Here is a 19,555-nt window from a genome sequence, read left to right as displayed (position 1 = left end):
ACATTCCTTTTTTGGGCATGCTATGTGCGATAACTATACACGGCTGACTGTAGATTTCTTTGTGAACAACGCGACAAATTCGGCAAACTTGCGGTCGATCCGGTCAAGCACCCGTCTGGTATGCTCAGCCAAGCTAGCGGTGTGATTAGGCTTATGGGCTCTTTGACCTGTCTGTGTTGACTGCGACTTTGTGTGCCGCAACTTTGAAAAATACCAAAAGTCAGAGGTCGCCGGCCGTCTTGAAGAGATCATTGAGTTTTCAAAAATGTCAGGCAATAATTGCTCCAATCTAACAGGTGACTGCTGTATAGCAGTCTCAGACGGCCGTATCATGACACTGTCGTAGTGGCTTTCTTCCGGCTCAGCAGAAACTTCATGTTCTGTGCTTTGGTGAAAAGACTTACCTGTATTGTGCTTGAGAGGATACGCGGCAGACTTCAGCTTTAAAGTCCACATTTCTTCTGTCGTACTGCTGTCTTGCTCAAATGCAGTCACATACACTTTTCTGTCTGCCACATGCTCTGGCCCATGATCAGACACGACGTCCAGCCCAGTGATCTCGGCGTTATGCACGTCAAAATGTCGTGCATACCCTTCAAAAATTGAACTACTAATCTTGCGCAAACTCTTCTCGCAAACATCACCACGGACCTTGTTCTCCCTGCTGACAACTGCAAGCGTGCCACACCCGCACTGCTCCAAAGTCGTCACTCCGCCCTTCCTCCGGCTCCCGCTCGCATGATTCACTAGATCTTGCATTTCAATACTTTCTACTGGTCGTGCAGGCTGTTCATTCCACATTGCAAACAAATTCGCAAACGACTTGCCACCATCCGTATTCTTCATTCTTCCTTCCTCTTTCTCATCACCATCACCACTACCCCCATCTTCGCTTTCACGCGCACACTCATAACACTTAAACCCAGCAGCAGGACTGACAGTTAACAGTGGCGTCGTTGGCGGTGGACTTGGAGTTCGTGAAAACATTGGCAGACAGAAACTGTCAAAGTAAGGTTCAAAAACTCCATCATAAACAGCAGAAGGCGACAGTCCAGATAAATATTGCTCAGTCTCCATAATCACCTTTATCTCAGTTAAATCAAACAGAATGTACCAGTCAGAATGCACTGTGACGCTGTGATACTCCAGCCAATTGTGCTACCGCCGAGCACAAGTCAAACTGGCTGAGCTTGTGTTTACAGTTTACCCCACGAACAACAGATAGGGTCAGGGCTTTGACTGAACGTTCGATGCCCATATAGTCATACTGTCACGTGATTAAGAACTTTAATTTAGAGCGTACGCAGGAGTCAATTATCTGGGCAGGGTGAAACAAACCTGTACGCCCGTTTCGCTTTATAACTAGCCCGTTTCTCTGTTCAACTTCCCAAGAAAACACTTTCCAAAAAATCTGGTAAAGCTTCTGTTGTTAGGTTTAGTTAAGCTTTTAGGTCAAAGTCAGAAACTGCAATGCTGTAATTATGAGCGTAGCTTCGGAATACCTAGTAAATTAAGTTTTTAAATTTACGGAAGTCAGTCGAACCTTAAGTGCGTGTCTTACACTTGCCAATGCGTACGCTTGCGGCTATTCAGGACGAAGTAACAGCACAGGTGAACGGTGGCAACACAAGAGTGTTATATAAATTCCTTTTTGTTTTTCTTCTACTCGTTTTCGTTTGAAGCAACAGCATAGGCTAAGAGCTGCATTGTACTACCTTTACTCGACTATTGACTTCCTTACTCTGTCCTCAATGGAGTTGATTCTCTCGGTGGGATTGTTACTATTATCTCATAAATTTTAGATTACTATCACTCTGTAGTGACTGCAAAAGTGGAAGTCAGCTGCCGCATAAACGAACTGCCCTGCTTTATGTAAAACTTCAAAGAACTTAGAGTCGTCATGGAACTCAGAAATGATTTCGGTTTTGGTGATTAAAGTAGTGCTCTCATAAATTTTGCAACGAGTGAAGCTAGGTTACTTCAAAGACTCAGAAGAACAGGCCCATTGTCGTATATATTTGTTGCCGATGAAGTACACTATTTAATCATGGCACTGTACTGCAAAACAACTTTGTGGCAAGATGCTTGCTAAGAGCCTGCTACAGTCATACAAAAACAACTGTCAATCTAGCCAGCTTTCTAGACGATTGGTTGCTCAATCTACAACTTGCGATCGCAACCATCACCGAAAATGGGCATACCGTTAACGCATATTTGAACGACTACTATGAGAAATCATTCCTAACAAGTCAAATGCTCACTAATTTGCCCGACATAAATCGCGATATGCTAGATATGGAATTTGAACTTCAAAACTTGTAGCCAAAAGCCAGGAAGCTTTTCCACTAGTGGCGACTCTTAGTTATTTCTAAAAACAAGACATCCCTAATGTTTTTTTAATGAATTTGAAAAGAATTTGGAACCAGAGCAATAAAAATCCGAAGTGTCTGAAATTGGAGGGGCTGGTCAGTGACACAAATAAATTTATCTGCATGGAGATCGCAGTTCAAGTTTGCGTTCAAGACACATTCCTAGGCAAAGACAGCCTTAAAAAGCTAAATACTGTGGAGTGTATACACGGATTTGGAAACGTGTACAACGCTCTTGACGAACCGAAGTTGGCTAGAGTTTGTTACTCGCACTGGGGAGCTTTACTCACTAAGATCTCAGTCAGATTTTGATCAGAGATAGACTCTAGATTAAACACTTTTGTTTATATAGTAATTAATATATTAATAAATTTATTTGTAAGGATTTGAAGTGAAATCTCGGTGGATATTGAAGTACGGAAACGCGTACACCGGCCTACGACTGCGTATTCGTGCAAACAAAATTAAGCTTCGAGCCGCATATATCACGTGACTTGGTTATGAGCTTTTATCACGAGGCTCGATTATAATCAATCGTTTGACGATTGCAATGGCTGCGAAGAAATACCCCGCAAAGGCACACGCGATCAAAGTTGCAACACATTTATCGTTGCTGTCGCCACTGCACTCTGGCGGTCCGACGGCTCTGTTTGTGCTGGCGTCGCCGCAATCAAGGCTGTGGCCGTTCTGTGACCAGTCCCAACCGTTTCGCCAAAACCGGTACTTCTACTACCTTTCCGGGTGTGATTTGCCCGATTGTTATTTAACATATGATACTGCCACTGAAAAGTTGGTGCTGTATTTACCACCGATTGACGCAGACGATGTGTTGTGGAGCGGGATGCCAAAGTCGATTGCCCAGACCAAGGAAGCGTTGAATGTGGATGACGTGAAGTACGTAACCAGTTTGGATGAGGATTTGGCGACATGTGGAGATAAGGTTGTGTACACTATTGAATCATTGACTGGCCCTGAACACGCGACTTATCTGAGCAAGCTGGCAACCGCAGTCGAATCTGTTACTGTTGCTGATGCGCACTTCATGACCGCGCTCGACGAGGCCAGGATGATTAAGGACTCATTTGAACTTGATTTAATGCGGCACGCATCTTCTATTTCGGACAATGCGCACGCCAAAGTCATGGCATCAGCCACAGCGGCCACGAATGAGACACACATTCATGCTGAGTTCATATACCACTCGATCAGGGCCGGGTCAAAAAACCAATCGTACGATCCAATTTGCTGCTCTGGCCGGTCATGCTCGACGCTGCATTATGTTCGTAACGACGATGAAGTTATGGGCAGGCAATTGCTTTTGATTGATGCCGGTGCCGAATGGAAAAATTACGCGTCAGACGTGACACGGACGTTTCCGCTTTCGGGCGATTGGACTACTGAAGCACTTGCAATTTACAATTTAGTGCTGGAGATGCAGATTTCGTGTGAAAAGGCGATAGCGCCGGGCAAGTCGTGGGACGAATTACACTTGCTAGCACACCAAATTATGATTAGAGGATTTCTGAAACTTGGTCTCTTCACCCGCGGAACCGAAGATGAGATTCTTGAGTCAAGGGTTTCGTCTGCTTTTTTCCCTCATGGGCTTGGCCACATGATTGGCATGGACACCCATGACACCGGCGGTATGCCGAACTACGCAGACCCGGACCCGATGTTTCGATACCTTCGCATCCGACGGAATCTGCAGCCAGGCATGGTGGTATCTGTCGAACCGGGCGTGTACTTCAACCCTTTCATGATTGAGCCGTACCTGAAGGCTGAGGACGCATATAAAGGCGGAGAGTATATTGACCAAGCCGTGCTCGAAAAGTACTGGGACGTTGGCGGGGTCAGGATTGAAGATGACGTGCTGGTGACTGAAAGTGGGAGTGAAAACTTTACAAAGATTACTAAAGATCCAGTCGAAATCTCAAAGATCATCAAATCTGGACAACGTGTTTAAATAAATTACAAAAGACATGTATTTCAGTTGAATAAACCCACCCATTTCGCCGCGCATAGATAATTATCACAAATGTCATTGCAAATATTTTAAATCATAGTCTCACACTTAGCAAGTTACTCCACGGCTCAACGTTTGCGTGGGCACAATCTAGGGTCCCAGTATCTACCGTACCGAGCCATGGCCGGACACGCGATGTAAGTAGGCAAACTGTCGTGGACCGCGATGACATACTTAGTAAACATCTTATTAGTGATGCGATATTGTAGTACGTCGCGAATGGAGACCTTATCGTTGTGAGAAATGTGATATGGCTTTCCGCATTCGAAATGTAAAGGAACCGCCGTGCATAGTCCTACCGGGCCATTTAAACAGAAATACGCAGCAAAGGCGTAAAGAAGTGAAGCTTCGAGCTGTGTGAGCTGGCCAGGGGTCGATCGTGCCTCGGGTTGTTCAGACTTCTGCTCATTCTTCTGCTTGACAACCTGCTCTCCGATCCCCAAGTCTTTAAACTTCTCAGCTAAATCAGCAGGATCATAGTCCTCCCTGCTCCCACTAGACGCAAAATGTGTTTCAGGAACACAACTATCACTCGCATCGCTCTCATTGTCAGCATCTCTGTCATAATCAGTCTCTAGGACCCATGAGCTGTCGCTCAAGAACTCCTCAGTGCCACCTGCAGCTTCGTCTGCAGTGTCGTCAGCAGAATCAAACGCTAGGGTCAACTCACCCGCGCTTTCTCCTTCGCTCGTGCTCACAAGATCCAGCGTGGAATCAGTGTCGGAGCTCGATCTGGTCGGCGTTATAGACACAGGCGCGGGTGCAGGCTCCGACGAAGCAGTCGATAGTCTGAATCCAAGCATTTGGTCTCGATTCGATTGTGATCGGATACTGAGTAAATATACTTTGTGACAGCAGGGAGTTAATCTGGAGCCGGTGAACGACGAACGGCGACGAAGTGGGCAATGCTGGGTCAGGGCTCCAGGGAGGAAGGCACACTGGGGAAAGTCCCAGCGAGCGATGGGTGATGCGTGTGAGGCGCCTGTTGGGAGTTTTATTTGATCAAAGCGTAATTGACAATAATGAGGGGTTTGTAGTGGAGTTATATTTTTCTCAGTGTTCTAAGCGGACATCACAAGTACAGGTATTAAAGAACAAGTCAACTATCAAAGAACAAACAGACAGTGGGCGGGAATGATAGAACAATTTGACGCAAACACAGTTTTATCGATAATAAGGCGATGATAAAATGAAAAGTGAGAAACTTGTATCAAAATGGTTCAAAAGCTGGAAAACAGCATACGGTCTACGAAGGAGACGCGACACTCAAGTAGGAGGACAGCAATTGCTCACTCCGACCGTGTTACGTACGAGCTCAAGACGAAGTAGACTCGCGAATCCGGTATGGGCAGCTACGAATCGTGAATATGGCATTTCGGACATGGAGCTGCTGGATCATATCTTGTGCCAAAAGTACAACGTCCAAGTCGAGCCTCCTTCTGCTGCGCTCGAGACCGTGTTTCAAATTCCAGATACACTTGCGATTCCGTTCCAGCGAAAATTGTACGTCAGACTACACAAACTTGGCGGCGTGTTTGACATCACCCGCAACAGAACTCGTCCGTTCTTTTACGTCGCCGGACAAAAAAACATCACATCCTCGGTCTTGCGCGGACACATGACTGAAATGGCCGGCTTTGCTGTCAGACGAGCACCAAAACCACTGCTCTGGAACGACAGGTCACTGGAGTTTGTGTACTTCCCGCCTTCACATCACATGGCAGCATTTGGCAAAACACGACCGATTGTGCAGATTGTGGACCATTTGCTGGTCAGTTTGGCAAAAAGAGACAGATTTGAACATCATAAGAGTATTAAAGCAGCGTTGTTTGAAGAGTACTGCAAAGTTCAAGGCATCACGCGAGAGATCCAGAGATGGGCAGATGTCAGTTTAAATGTTATGGATGATCTTGACCATCTGAGTTTTCTACTTAAAGACGACCGGCATCCAAGCTTAATAAGAGCTGAAATAGAGGCAATGGAACAGGGCGGTGAGTACGATGAACACGAATCGTTCTTGGTCAAACGCAGTTCTCGTCATATAAAAGGCATTGACGGCGTGTACATGTTTCGCCCTCGTCGCCATCACAAGCCTGATCAGGCTCAGCTACGGGAGAAAATGGAACTTGCAGTCCAGAGCGTCATCTACGAATACGGCTACGTCGACCCCGAATTTGCGGCTTCTGCTCAAGTCGAGAACCTGACAGCTGCAGAACAGGTTGCGTTCGCACGAACAACAAGTCCGGTCAAAAAATGGGTGTACGAGCGAAACGCACAATTTATTCGTGCTTTTGAATCTACGACTATCCACCCAACGAACGATGACGAGTGGAATCACCTGGCCAAGCATGCGATGGACGTTGTTTATTTGAGCCAGACAGAGTACGAAACCCATGTAAAACAATGAACAATATGCTAAACACACTAATCCGGGTAATTATGTAAACTTTAATACTGGACGCGTACTCGGAAACGAGCAAATTACGTGCGGCGTAACTTAAACGCATAAATATTCTACGTATACAGTACAGATGCACTATTACGTTGAAATTATGTTATTCTGATGGAGCCAAACATCGTGTACTTAATGGTTCTTCAATTTTTCAGTTTGCAGGCGTTCGAGAACATTAAAACTTTAGTTTGGGCCGGTACTGTTGAATGTACTGTGACTTTGGACCCCGAATACTCTAAACCGGGACAGGCGTTGGCGGATACTCGTTTGCACATGCAATTTGAACACTGCTGTAGAAGAAACTTGATATCTTAAACGAACAAGTCGGGAAATGCTGTTGGTGGACGGTGAAAAATACGCTTGGTACGTGGTGGCAGTGGAAGAGTGTGAATAGGGCTGACTTGGAGGACAACAGTATTCGGTGTATAAGAGGGCACAGGTCTTCAACATGCAAGCACAAGACTAGACCACTGGTACAAGTTCGGAAACGAGGTAGGCCAGTGTCGGACTGTAATCACAGACTAGCGGTTCTACCGGACGGAACATGTGAATGTGGTGTCGCTGCTATTATTCTGCCCAAAGGTGCGCCCGCGTTGTAAAAATCATTTGATGAGACTGTGCTGATGAAACATAGGGACAGAATCGAGCGGATTGGCAATTGAGCAAGTGGACGGAGGAAAACGAAGGATAGTTGATACAGGAGGACCATCTAGAGGTTCTGGAAAAGAGGAGGTCATACGATTACATAAAGAGCCCAATGGAGAGTTTACGGCTAGGCCAATAGCAGAAATGTCATGTTGTGGTAATGTACAAATACAAACACAGACAGCGGTCACAAAAACGGAGCAACTAGACTCATGCTGCGGTGGAAGCCAGGGCCGGATTGCGGACAAGCCAGTTTTTCTGTTACATGGCAACACACTGAAAGAGACCAAGTCAAACTCGTCTGTTTCAACATCTTCTTCTACTACGTCGCTGTCATCGTTAGAATCTTTTGATGCTAAAACTGAAGAAGCGATAAAACTGCGATCGATTGTGTTCAAACCAGACATCAACAGCCCGGCCGTGATTCAGTCGTTAGATGAAATCCGACAACGACATATACCGCAACCTTCAATCACGTACGCAGATGTTCCCCCGGCGCAATTGTACGGCGACATAGGTCCAGTCATGTCAGACGAACACATGTCAGCGATGTATGATCAAGCACTGTACTCACTTGAATCATATTTTGCGGCGTCACAAGAACCTGAGGCAACAACAGATGGTATAGGAAGTCTGTACGGAGTAATGTCGCCGACCGACTCACAAGCGGGGGCAGTAAATAATTACGCAGTTACAGAATCACAAAATGTGTATGTTCCGTCGGGATTACAAGTAAACACATCACAAGCAGAACTTGCATCACACTTGGAGATGTTACAGCAAGCAAGGGTGGCGGGAGTAGAGTCGCCGCCAATCGGAGATGATCTAATGGGAGTAGAGTCCATTGACAATCTATTTGCAGTGTACCTTGCAGCGGCGTGTGCAGTTCCTGGTGGTGAGTGTATGTGCAGTGAGAATTGCGGGTGTCCGGGATGTATGAAACACGGTAACTTGTTTATTGATTGAGGCGAGGGCTTTTTTGATTATAATTGAAAAAAAGCATGTTTTTTGGAGTTTTTTTTTTTTAATTTGACACAGAGCTCGCTTAAGAACTGATTAAAGATGATGTAGTAAAAGTAAAGCAGAAAAGAAGTTTGACACATGTCAAACTGAGAACAACGCATTATTAATGAGGTACTCATTGAAAGCGGAAATAAAGCGACAACTATTAACGGCGATGAGCGTATGGAGTTGTAGTTGCTCACAAAGTTACAGGGATCTGAGTCATGAGCCGCATGAGCCGTCTGGACTGATTCAACGTATAAGGTTCAGGGTTCAGTTTTTTTAACGCGTAAAGTTTGCCCAGTGAATTGAGCAAGGTCGGAGCGTACATCGGGAAATTAAGAGATGAGACTGAGGTATTATATAGGCATTAAAGAGGGCGTACTAGCTAATTAATTGGTTTTGTTTTGATTTATACTAGAATGGACTAGTATGATCTATTTTACATTAAAATATCATTCAATTTACGTACAGATTTATATGGAGTAATTTAACTAATTTGGAGATGGTACTATAACATCATACAGTATATTACATAATACAATGTTATTATATTCTATAACTATTCTATTATATAATATTTTAACTCTACACCATTGCCTTAAAATATAATAAAGCACACATCGTTGAACGGAAAAAGAAAGATGGCGGGTTCAAATGGGCTGAACCAATATCCGCTTATAAATAATTCAAAGTGTCTACCAATAGCCATTTCGTAGTATAAGACTTACTAAAAGTAGTCGGCAATTTAAACAAGGTTCATGTACAGGTACTGACGCAAGCCACGCTCACAAGCTAACCCTAACAAGCGTTACCGGAAACCTTATTTACTCTGCCCTACAATCGAACTATAACTACCAACAACATTCCACACTTTTCCCCCTTTCCTTTTTCCATTTCTTATTCTCTTCAATACACTCATCACTCTCTCACACAGAAAGGACGATCTTACAAATCAACGTTCCTTTAATCTCTTTTGTTACTATTCAGGTGTCCTTACTGTAGTCTCCACTCATTAGACTCAGATAGTTCTCACCCAGTCATTCCTTTTACCAAAGTTCACAGTTCAAAGATTGAATATAGACTGTTCATTCAAATTCGCCCAACTCGTCTTCCCAGTCAATTTGTTCACTTTTTTCAATTCAAATCAATATGAAGCTCGCTATTGCTCTCACCTTACTCGCCTCCGCTTCGTCAGTCTTTGCTCTCGCTGATGCTGATGCTCATATTGCGCGTCGTGGTGTTAACCAGCATGCGCACCATCGTCATCGCGCACGCGATGCAAAGGCAGAACGCAGATCAACTCTTGAATTGCAGAAACGTCAGGTAGACGTTGTTTACACTTATGTTACTGTCATTGTCGATGCTCAGGGAAACACCATTGTTCCTGATACACCTGCTGCGCCAACTAGTGCTGCTCCTGCTTCTGTCGAACCTGTCTCTACTGCAGCACCTATTGAGCCTACCACTGCAGCGATTGAGTCTTCTTCGATCTATATCGCGTCTACGTCAGTTCCTGCTGTCGTTGACGTTCCAGTAACATCAGCGGCTCCCGAACCCGCTCCCACCTCGGTCGAGCCGACTTCAGAATACGTTCCCCCCTCAACCACTTCTGTTTATGTTGCGCCTTCTAGCACCTTTGCTGTTAGTACCACCACCGCTGCTGCCTCTTCTACTTCAGAGAGTGCTCAGCCTAGCTCGACTTCTTCTGGTTCTTACCCTATTTCTGGCGACGTTCTTGGTTTGTACCAGAACCCGACTGTCCCGTTTGAAGACGGTGTTGTTCCATGCTCTACTTTCCCATCTGGACAGGGTGTTATTAGTCTTGATTGGCTCAACTTGGGTGGCTGGTCGGGAATTCAGTTGTCTGACGCGTCTCTTGCTGGACAGGGTACCTCGTGCCAGGAAGGTAATCTTTGCTCTTACGCGTGCCAGGCCGGTATGGCCAAGACTCAGTGGCCCAGTAGCCAGCCTTCTAGCGGTGAATCGCGAGGAGGCCTTATGTGCCAGAACGGATACCTTGTTCGCACTAACACTGATACTGACTACTTGTGTGAATGGGGTATCGATTCTGCTCAAGTTGTTTCTGAGCTCGACAGCTCAGTTGCTATCTGTCAAACTGATTACCCTGGCACTGAGAACATGGTTATCCCTACTGAAGTTTCAGCTGGATCTACGGAGCCTTTGACTGTTATCGACCAGGACACTTACTACAAGTGGCAGGGACTCCCCACCTCTGCTCAGTTCTACGTTAACAATGCCGGTGTGTCTGTTGCTGACGGATGTGTCTGGGGTACTGCATCTGCTGGTGTAGGTAACTACGCTCCTCTTAACTTTGGTGCTGGTTACGCTGCCGGTGTTTCATATTTGTCGTTATTGCCTAACCCTAACAACAAGACCCCGCTTAACTTCAACGTTAAAATTGTCGCGTCTGACGGTGCAGTGATCAATGGTGATTGCACATACGAGAACGGTGTCTTTTCTGGCGGCGCAAACGGATGCACAGTTGCTGTCACTTCTGGAGTTGCTAATTTTGTGTTGTACAACTGAAATTTTCAATTTTCAAGCTTTTGCTGGAAGGGTTTATGAGCGGAGAGGGATGGATTGAAGGTATACTTATTGATTGGCTTCCGGGACGTTTTGTCTTACATCAATGTCTTATGATTGGATACCTATTTCTTTTTTGGCATGAAATCAAATCGTGTCTGAAAGCTAAAAGGGTACAATTTGATTTCCTGTACAATTTTTATTAATGACTTAATGACCGTTTGTTTTGCTTGTTTGTGATGACCTTTAGTTTTAGATTGTGAATATTTTAAGGATTTATTAAAATTTTATTAACTGTGTAGTTGTAAACATTGTTCTGGGTAGGGGTACATTTAATTCACGCGTCGGGTTAAAGTTTTCGCAATTGCCTATTTGGGTTAGGGTACAATTATAAAACATATTTTGGGAAAGCGGATCAGGGGCAGTGTGTGATGCCACCGAGCCCAGGAATGGAAACTTTAGAATATCAAAACATGTTGCAGTTGTACAAGTCAGACAGGTTCAATCGACAAGCTACGAGTTCAGAGTCGTAACTATTTATATGAGGAGAGATGTGGCTGTTATATTTTTACACTCTGCTAAGAAGAAGAAAAGGAAAAGGGACTTGATGATCAAAGATTCAGGGTGGGTTAAAACGATGCAGGGGAACTTTAAACCGAAGCAAAAAGTGGGATGTGATATCTTGACGGTTGTTGGCTGTAAAATATCGCGAGTTACCCCATTTTGTTTCCATAAGGACTCAAGCGGAATACAATCTCGTTCAATCGAAGGGTTTTCTTTGAATTACAGAAAACAGAAGTTTAAATCTTTTTAGTTTGTAATTTGACAAGGAAGAAAAGCAACAAGTCTGATGGAGAGTTTATCGTCTCATGAAAAGAAATAGGGGTCGCCCGTATTTTGAGTTGGCCCTTTTTTATTTACATCTGCCGATCGTAGACTTCTTAATCTCCGTGTAAAGTAAACGTTGTTTCTGCTTGTTTAAAAGTATCCCTTCGCTCTACCTTTGTTTTGTGTTTATGTTCTTTTTTTAAATCGAAAAATGTCAATTTCACTAGACCACAGTTTCCCGCCAGAGGATAGTAATCGGATCTCGATTGTCATTGTCGGCGATGGCGGTACGTGCACGCTTGTCAATTGGCATGGTTTTTAAGGCTGACTTGAAATGGTCAGGAACTGGGAAATCATGCATCACAATGAGACTTGTGAGGAATAGATGGGTCGATGAATATGACCCTACCATAGGTACATTTGTTCTCCAATAAAATGGTAATTTAGTAATTAACAGCACTTTTAGAGGACTCGTACTCTACTACCCGGCAAGTCGGTATGTCTGATTTACTTCAGGACAAATTATCCACGCTAACAAATCAAAAGATGACACAGAATACGAACTTGAAATCATCGACACTGCAGGCCAGGAAGAGTACCGCGGTCTGCTCAGCTCGCTCTGGCAAGGCGACCGCATGGCAGATGCATACTTGCTCGTGTACGACGTCTCGTCACTCGACTCGCTCATCGCACTAGAGTACTTTGACAACATGATTGATTCGGCTCAGGACGCAGCAGGTCAGCCGGGCAGACCGCCGATCAAGATGGTGGCTGGGAACAAATGCGATCTGAAACACGACCGCGAAGTTTCGAGCGCGGAAGGTGTGTTGTGGGCAAGACAACACGGATCAGGTACGATGTATTTTTATTTCATGGTGCCTGAATAAGCTAAATGTCGGCAGGATTTACTGAAACAAGTGCGCTGAAGATGGTAAACATTGAAGAAACGTTTGAGATTCTGGTTCGCAAAGTGCTTGAAAACAGAAAACGACAGTCAGTAGCAGACAGCTCGACGACAGCGACAACATACAGTGTGACGTCAAAGTCGCCTGCAACAACATACGGCACGACCGCAGGCGCTGCCACAAAACCATCAATGACATCAATTTCAACAGTTCACAAACATCAGCACGAAATGTCAGAGCCAACTTCAAATACACACAAACGGCGGTCGTTGCGATTCGTGTCAAAATTTCAGTCAGAAAAACTAGTACACAACTCTCTGATGCAGGAAGAGAAATCAGGAACGTGTTGTATAATATCATAGTCCAGATTCTGATCATATCCGTCACAGAATTTTCGCGTCGATAAGTCAGTTTTACGTTTTCCAACCCATCTTGATCCGACTGTACTCCGAACATAGTCTACCGTACCTTCTTTTTGGCTCCTGTGACGTAAAACAAAAAGCCGTCGCATCCACCGGACGTTGGACGGAACTAGAGACAATTGACCGGCCCTGGCTCCGGTGGAACTCAAACTCTTGTCGATAGTTTCAGTCGATAAGATAAAGACGCCTCTTAAACTTTGACCGTTCTCTGAGAGCGGCTCTGCCGTCGTCATGTTCGTTTCTGTTGCTTATTGTTTATTCATTGGATTCTAAACGGGCCCGGGAAAATAGAAATAGTTTATATGTTTTATAAACCAACTTGAACGATGCGCACATTTCCTAATCTTCAAACGGCTATGAATTCTCCATAATCAACGTAACTGATTGTTGACTTGACAGCGAAGATCCATTCTATCGTATATCGGCCATAATGATAGTAAAAGCTTGTGCGATCGGAGAAATGTCGGCATGTTATTACAGCCGCAGTACACGCGGCCCAAGCTCTTGTATTCGCCAGCGGCGCTTGCTTCGGCAACTTAACCGGGAAGTCTTTTTACTTAAGTCTCAGCGCTAACTTGAGCTTTTACCGAAGACTTGTACATTGTGAAGAAGAATTAGGAAGCCAAAATTGGAAGCCTTCCTTTCACGGCCTAGTTCTCAATCGCCACGACCATTTTTGCGCTCCCGGCTCATCACCGGAACTTTTGAATCTATCATGTCCTCGCGCCGAAACCATAACAATAATAGGACATAGCTCGGCCAGGTTTCGGTCGACGTTGATTGTGAACGTATGAGATATCCAACAGTTTACGAAATTTAAAGATAGTTGGGCACGACAGTCAACAAAGAAGCCGGGTCAGATTTTTACGTTTGCGATTTTTTCGCTAAAACTCAGTCCTGAAACTAGTTAGGCGTTGCTAAGTGGTAACGATGAACTATTCCTGCTGTTCATTGACAAACGCGCGTACGCAATTCGACTGCAAGATGCAGATTGACAAAGGAATTGTAACTGAGCCATCTCGTGGGCCACAGTCTGTTTTATCGTAGGCGTATGCTAGCTGTACTAGGGTCTGCACGAACAAGAATTTGGCAGAAAGAAGCTAGTCAACGTACCTGAAGTTTGGAATGCTTGTATTCAGACAATACAAGCCCCATCTTTGATCTCGTCGTGAAACTCACAAAATTAAAGATAGTCGAGCGTTGGCTGTAAAGTTTCCAATGACGTTGTATTATTGGCCAAGAACGATACAAAAAGTCTTTCGCACAAACTGTTCGCAAAATCTCGCAGAAACATAAAAGAACCAGAGAATGACGACGTGAAGCATGAAGACCGTGTAAAGGTATTATTGTATGCAACTTTAGTGTTCGGCATACTAAGGGCCGCCTGCGTTACGACAAGACAAACTGTGGACCTGAGTGTGTACAAGTACTTTTTGACGAAACAGAATGTACCTTGTGCGAATACGCTTAAGCATCTTTTTAAAGTTCGCGCGAAAACTGGATAGTGACCGACTCGGCAAATCGGATAACAGCTGTCGTGGACGTTACAGTTTAATGGTGGGGTACCTTGTTTTGACATTAGTACCCGCTGCATTGGCCAGTCAGATGAGCTCTCTAATTTGGCAGCCTAATGAGAAGAGCAGCCTTGGCTGGAATTCTCTACAAAGAAAAGGGACAATATACGAAAGAATCAGCAAGTTAAATGCAAGGCTGGCGTAAAGGCTTAACAGTGCTAATCTTGTGAATAAACTGTAACACCAATATGAGTCCGGGTCTCGCTGTTTAATGTTTATCAGTGCTTGTGAAAACGCTGATGATGACACATGTGTAAAATACATCGAACTATCTAGTGTATTAAAAACACATCTCGCACTATGACGCAATTAAAGGGCTTTAACACGTGTGTATCGGAGTTTCTGGTGCCATGGTTCCGGCGGAAATCAAAATCGAAGCACATGGATTGCCCCTCCATCCATTCGATTTCGCTAGAAAAAAAAACTGCAATTGAAAAGTCATTCACAGACCATTAACAAATGATGTCACTATTCAACTGTAGTGTTTCTCTCATCGTCTGAATGAATTTTTTAAAACAGAAGTTCATGCTGCCTACACTCGCTTGTTGTTTTACTCTATAGATAATTGCAGTAAGTAATCAATATATAGTCATATCATGGGACAATCAGTACAGGCTAAAAGCGGTTCATCCTCTTTTTTTGCTAACATGTGCGCTATCTAATAATTTAACGCGAAATTCTAGCAAAATAACGGATCCGAACAATAGAACTGCAAAGGTGGATATCTATTATTAATCTATTCAAAAATAAGGAAGTCCAAAAAAAGCAGAACCTCCTGAATTTTCCAGTAGTGAGGTGAAACAACACGGAGACTATCGGTCCCGACTGACCGACACAAATTGAACGCTTTTGTTTTGATTTGACAATTACCGTGTTTAAAAGCACTGATATTGTCTGTCGTCAGTCAAGTTCAATGTGATTACGACGAAAATCGCGCAGACTGACTTCATCAATCTCTACTGGCAATCTGGCATATAAGCTCTTGATGTGATTCCGTAACTGGAAGGATTTACAATTGGTCCCACTGAAAATTTCGGTAATCGGTTGTGCCAAGTTTTTGAATGATCTTTCTAGCTTCGCTTCTATTATGGAGATAATTTGGGTAGATTATGCAAGAACGGGATTAATATCTCTACATGTAGATGAACTGTGGATGTTCTGGTCTTATATTAGCGGGATATGTATGTCTGTGCTTGAATGCAATGCTCCGCTCGCAGTTAAAAACACTCAACCCCTGATAATTAAGACAAGGTTAACAATAAACTTGAAAGGCTTGAAGAGGCGACTCATCGCTCCGAATGTATATTACTGTTTTTACAAGAATACACTATGCTTTTAAATTGGATATGATGATACTTCACATTTACCGTTAACGAAATGGCTATATAGAATGGCTCGGCTTTTCATGATGAGATAACAGACTGTCACACTTTTTGATGGTTTAGCATGATTGAGATGCGTCGAAGTTGTATCAACGTTCTACTAATGATTTAAATTTATTCTGTGTTTGCCAATGTTTCTGGTTGTATAAAGGCGCTCTTTATTGTCATGGAAGCAAAGCAGTTGACTCTAAATCTAAAATAGTACACTCATATTGAACTGTAACATGACATCATATTTGACAGATAATTTCCATTATTGAAAATAACACTATTATTTCCGTTCAAATGAATTCGTCGCGCGTTCGTTTGTTTTTTTGGCAAGGGAAATACGAAGCGGTTCGTACAGAAAGTATTGGCATCTGTCTTCACTTAAAGATTCAAAGTCTATCGCATCCGAGTCAGGGGAGAAAGACACGGCCGAAATCTTCTTCCTGATCCACACACACAACGACGAGCCTGTACGATACAATGAAAGCACTCTGTTCAGATTGTGAAAAAGAATGTGTATACGAAGGAAAAGTAAACGTTGTACGGTAAAGTTAGTGTGTGTAACTAGTTAGTTTGGAGTACTCGTACCCGGAATTGTTTGTGCCGACTAAGTACATTTTGATGGTCCATGCTGTATAGAGCAAAGTTTAAATCTTACGCAAAACCGCTCACTCTGAATTTCATTCGAATATGAGTTGTGAAAAAGAAACCTTCCAATTGGTTTCTTACCACATGATTACCTCTCCCAATGTCGTTTCTGACCCATCTAATGCAGATTCAATAAACTCGGTACTATTTTTCTTGGGTACTACACCTCAAAGACCAACGCATTAAGGTTTGACTTGTTTTTCGTAACGGCACGCACAATTTACACTACTCTACACGCCGCGGCGTAAACTTTCTGACTACTACTTTCAAACCATGATGTCAAGGTACTTTACTCGTCTTCTCTTACGCTGTCCTAGACCCAATTGTCCATATAACATTGGCTCCATTCCCTCTTCTCAGTAGATTCTTTAGCCTTCAGAACTGACTCTTTCTTGACTAAATCAATCGCAACTTTTGCTGACCTGTTTCTCGTCAAAGAACCAACCGCTATTAGTATTTTATAGGTGTTCACATATTAACTTGCCACACGCCTTATTGTCTAACTCGCTTTTTGTCGAAATATATTCCGACATTTGAATACTTCTGTTCAGCTTTTTTATGGTTACATTGTTCATACCTGGCCGCGCAACTGATTGCAATATCCTTCAGATATCGCGCGAGTCATTTTCCTTTAACGTTAATTCGCATACGTACGCCTTGTCAGCCTCCTCAAATAGTACACTAAATCCCAAAAGTGATTTCAACGCAGTCACATATTAAACACATTTCAGCTTTCATGCGCTGAGAATTTGTCTAAGGATAGTGCTGTATATTATTCATTTGTACACAGACTACTACACCGCATACAATCTCTGCAATGACTGGGTCAACAATTATTTCACACAAACAAATTTCACATTCACATCAGCATGCTCATGTTTCAGAGGTAGCAGATCAGCCTGAATATGTCACTCGCAAGCGTGTTGGAAAAGCTTGCGATTCGTGCAGGTAAATTTGGTTGATAATTGTCATCATAAAGTGCGATGCTGACATGAGTCAGAATTAAAAAGTCAAAATGTGACGGGCGAAAACCGTGTTCGCGATGCATCATGGACGATAAGATCTGTACCTTCACCGAGCGTAAAAAATCCAAGGAAAAATTATACTCGTCGCGGTACGTCGAGTTGCTCGAGAACAGGATTGAGATTCTGCAGAATGGCATGGCGGAACTTGTCCGACGCGTGATCCGGGGTGATGACATCTCTGGACTGCTGTCAAAGTCTGGGCATGTCTCAATTAATCGTGCACTCGAGGAGTTGAGTGGTAAGCCACTCGAGCTACAGAAGAAGGATCACGAACATTTTGTTGTTGTTCATGGCGACCATGATGACAGCGAACATGACACCGAACATGATGGCGATGATAATGACAGCAATGCAGGCAGTCACGATACAAAAATGTTTGTTTTTGTGTTTTATGTGTAATGTAGAGTGTGTTCTAACGTATTAGGATTGACAATATTGAGTCAATGTCGCCTCAATCCAAGGTAGAATTGAGTGTCAGCACGGATCTGAATTCTGCTTGGTCATCTGGCCCATCGTCTGCGGTCGCCATAACAGACATACCAGTGAATGCCAACGAAGGATATAACCTTGTCCAGGCCGGTCCTGGATATGGTGTGGGACCTCGTGCGACGAACGCTGACTTCATTCACGGCGTGCCTTTGGCTCCTGATCCAGCGACAATCATTCGGGACTTCAATCACTCAGGATCAATGTCTCCAGTCTTGAGCACGTCGTCTATTTCGGTTTCGCCGAGTCCAACCGAACAACAATCCGGTGGTGACATCCGGATTGAGTTTAATCCAGGCAAGCCAATGATGGAGCCCTACGACGAGTACTCGATGCTTTCGACAGTGACTGCGCTGGGATTAGATCTTATGGTAGCAAACAAGGCGGATGAGAATCCAGATCTATGGCTCACTTCTAATTTTATTGAGATCTAAGTGGATAAGCAAACTGAAAACAAAAATTTGCAGAGATGACAAAAACAAAAAGGATAGATCCAGGTTGTACATAAGTATTTTGTCATCAGCTGAACGTACGCGGCAATTTTTTATTTTTATTTTTATTTTGACGGATTGTAAAAATTTCTAGTTTGTTTTCATTGCTTTCTTTTATCGAGAAAGAGGTGTTCAGGATCTTTATTTTATACATATTGATTTTAAAGAAATCGATGGTTTTCGAATCGAAGAGAATATTTAAAGTTGCAATAGAGTAATACAATAAGAAATATAATCTTTAAGATAAACAATATAACAATGGTTAAATGAGATAGAATTTCTTCGGCGCCGAAATTACAGTGTGTGTCCGCTGCATAGAAAATTATATCACCGAGGACCGGAATGATTGTGATGATGATGACTGAGGATTAGTTAACGTACACGAAAGAACGAGAGGTACAAAAAGTACGAATGAAAGATTCGGACCCGCTGATTAGAGACGAAGTAGCTAATTATGGAATATAAACCGAAGCTGACACAAAAGATTTTGATTGATGAATAAGAAAAGCGGAAAAAAAAAACGCAAATTACAAAGAAAATGTCGGAGATGAAGTGTCGGTAAATTCGGGGGTTACATGCGACCGAAGCTCCGAGATGGGTTTCAGCCCACTTAGAAAGGCAGGATGTCATACCGAGTTCTTAAAGTAGAATCTTTTACAAACTTTTACTATGCTGGCTCTGAATTTTACGGATATATGAGCCGTGAGACAAAAATGTTACATTTCGGCCGAGGTTACTATTACTGTAAGGCACGACGAGTCTGAACTT

General features: G+C 43.5%; 9 protein-coding genes across 9 annotated transcripts; 6 read left to right on the top strand and 3 right to left on the bottom strand.

Annotated features, from left to right (window-relative positions):
- Positions 1–26: 26 nt before the first annotated feature.
- Positions 27–1,201, bottom strand: V1512DRAFT_263552 (uncharacterized protein). The gene has a single exon (XM_066916517.1). The coding sequence runs from the start codon at positions 1,075–1,077 to the stop codon at positions 34–36; it is 1,044 nt and encodes a 347-aa protein (XP_066771132.1). The 5' UTR covers positions 1,078–1,201; the 3' UTR covers positions 27–33.
- A 1,715-nt stretch (positions 1,202–2,916) lies between these two features.
- Positions 2,917–4,426, top strand: V1512DRAFT_263550 (peptidase M24, structural domain-containing protein; the record flags this gene model as incomplete). Its single annotated transcript, XM_066916516.1, has 1 exon — positions 2,917–4,426. One exon carries the CDS (start codon positions 2,920–2,922, stop codon positions 4,330–4,332), a length of 1,413 nt encoding a protein of 470 aa, XP_066771131.1. The 3' UTR covers positions 4,333–4,426.
- V1512DRAFT_263549 (uncharacterized protein) lies at positions 4,322–5,341 on the bottom strand. The gene has a single exon (XM_066916515.1). The coding sequence runs from the start codon at positions 5,193–5,195 to the stop codon at positions 4,461–4,463; it is 735 nt and encodes a 244-aa protein (XP_066771130.1). The 5' UTR covers positions 5,196–5,341; the 3' UTR covers positions 4,322–4,460.
- A 76-nt stretch (positions 5,342–5,417) lies between these two features.
- V1512DRAFT_263548 (uncharacterized protein) lies at positions 5,418–6,820 on the top strand. The gene has a single exon (XM_066916514.1). The coding sequence runs from the start codon at positions 5,582–5,584 to the stop codon at positions 6,797–6,799; it is 1,218 nt and encodes a 405-aa protein (XP_066771129.1). The 5' UTR covers positions 5,418–5,581; the 3' UTR covers positions 6,800–6,820.
- Positions 6,821–7,175: 355 nt separating this feature from the next.
- Positions 7,176–8,455, top strand: V1512DRAFT_248058 (copper fist DNA binding domain-containing protein; the record flags this gene model as incomplete). The annotated part of the gene is made up of 3 exons (XM_066914522.1): positions 7,176–7,207; positions 7,260–7,426; positions 7,479–8,455. The coding sequence occupies 3 exons, from the start codon at positions 7,176–7,178 to the stop codon at positions 8,453–8,455; spliced, it is 1,176 nt and encodes a 391-aa protein (XP_066771128.1).
- Positions 8,456–9,398: 943 nt separating this feature from the next.
- V1512DRAFT_263542 (uncharacterized protein) lies at positions 9,399–11,326 on the top strand. Its single transcript, XM_066916513.1, has one exon. It carries the CDS (start codon positions 9,644–9,646, stop codon positions 11,039–11,041), a length of 1,398 nt encoding a protein of 465 aa, XP_066771127.1. The 5' UTR covers positions 9,399–9,643; the 3' UTR covers positions 11,042–11,326.
- Positions 11,327–12,177: 851 nt separating this feature from the next.
- On the top strand, positions 12,178–13,133 carry V1512DRAFT_208576 (P-loop containing nucleoside triphosphate hydrolase protein; the record flags this gene model as incomplete). The annotated part of the gene is made up of 4 exons (XM_066913441.1): positions 12,178–12,280; positions 12,333–12,362; positions 12,413–12,718; positions 12,769–13,133. The coding sequence occupies 4 exons, from the start codon at positions 12,178–12,180 to the stop codon at positions 13,131–13,133; spliced, it is 804 nt and encodes a 267-aa protein (XP_066771126.1).
- A 4,469-nt stretch (positions 13,134–17,602) lies between these two features.
- Positions 17,603–18,730, top strand: V1512DRAFT_248055 (uncharacterized protein; the record flags this gene model as incomplete). Its single annotated transcript, XM_066914521.1, has 3 exons — positions 17,603–17,733; positions 17,786–18,184; positions 18,235–18,730. The coding sequence occupies 3 exons, from the start codon at positions 17,603–17,605 to the stop codon at positions 18,728–18,730; spliced, it is 1,026 nt and encodes a 341-aa protein (XP_066771125.1).
- Positions 18,731–19,159: 429 nt separating this feature from the next.
- V1512DRAFT_263532 (uncharacterized protein) lies at positions 19,160–19,417 on the bottom strand (the record flags this gene model as incomplete). Its single annotated transcript, XM_066916512.1, has 1 exon — positions 19,160–19,417. One exon carries the CDS (start codon positions 19,415–19,417, stop codon positions 19,160–19,162), a length of 258 nt encoding a protein of 85 aa, XP_066771124.1.
- Between the last annotated feature and the right edge of the window lie 138 nt (positions 19,418–19,555).

Source organism: Lipomyces arxii, assembly GCF_038497795.1.
Source record: "Lipomyces arxii strain Phaff 12-163 unplaced genomic scaffold V1512scaffold_9, whole genome shotgun sequence".
In the NCBI taxonomy this organism is placed as follows: Eukaryota; Fungi; Ascomycota; class Lipomycetes; order Lipomycetales; family Lipomycetaceae; genus Lipomyces; species Lipomyces arxii.
Note: the sequence above shows the minus strand (reverse complement) of the source record. Positions and strands in the feature narration are given on the sequence as shown.

Bases quoted from the DNA above. Each gene is read 5' to 3' on its own strand.
- V1512DRAFT_263552 (XM_066916517.1), bottom strand. From the start codon at position 1,077: ATGGAGACTGAGCAATATTTATCTGGACTGTCGCCTTCTGCTGTTTAT.
- V1512DRAFT_263542 (XM_066916513.1), top strand. From the start codon at position 9,644: ATGAAGCTCGCTATTGCTCTCACCTTACTCGCCTCCGCTTCGTCAGTC.
- V1512DRAFT_263548 (XM_066916514.1), top strand. From the start codon at position 5,582: ATGAAAAGTGAGAAACTTGTATCAAAATGGTTCAAAAGCTGGAAAACA.
- V1512DRAFT_263549 (XM_066916515.1), bottom strand. From the start codon at position 5,195: ATGCTTGGATTCAGACTATCGACTGCTTCGTCGGAGCCTGCACCCGCG.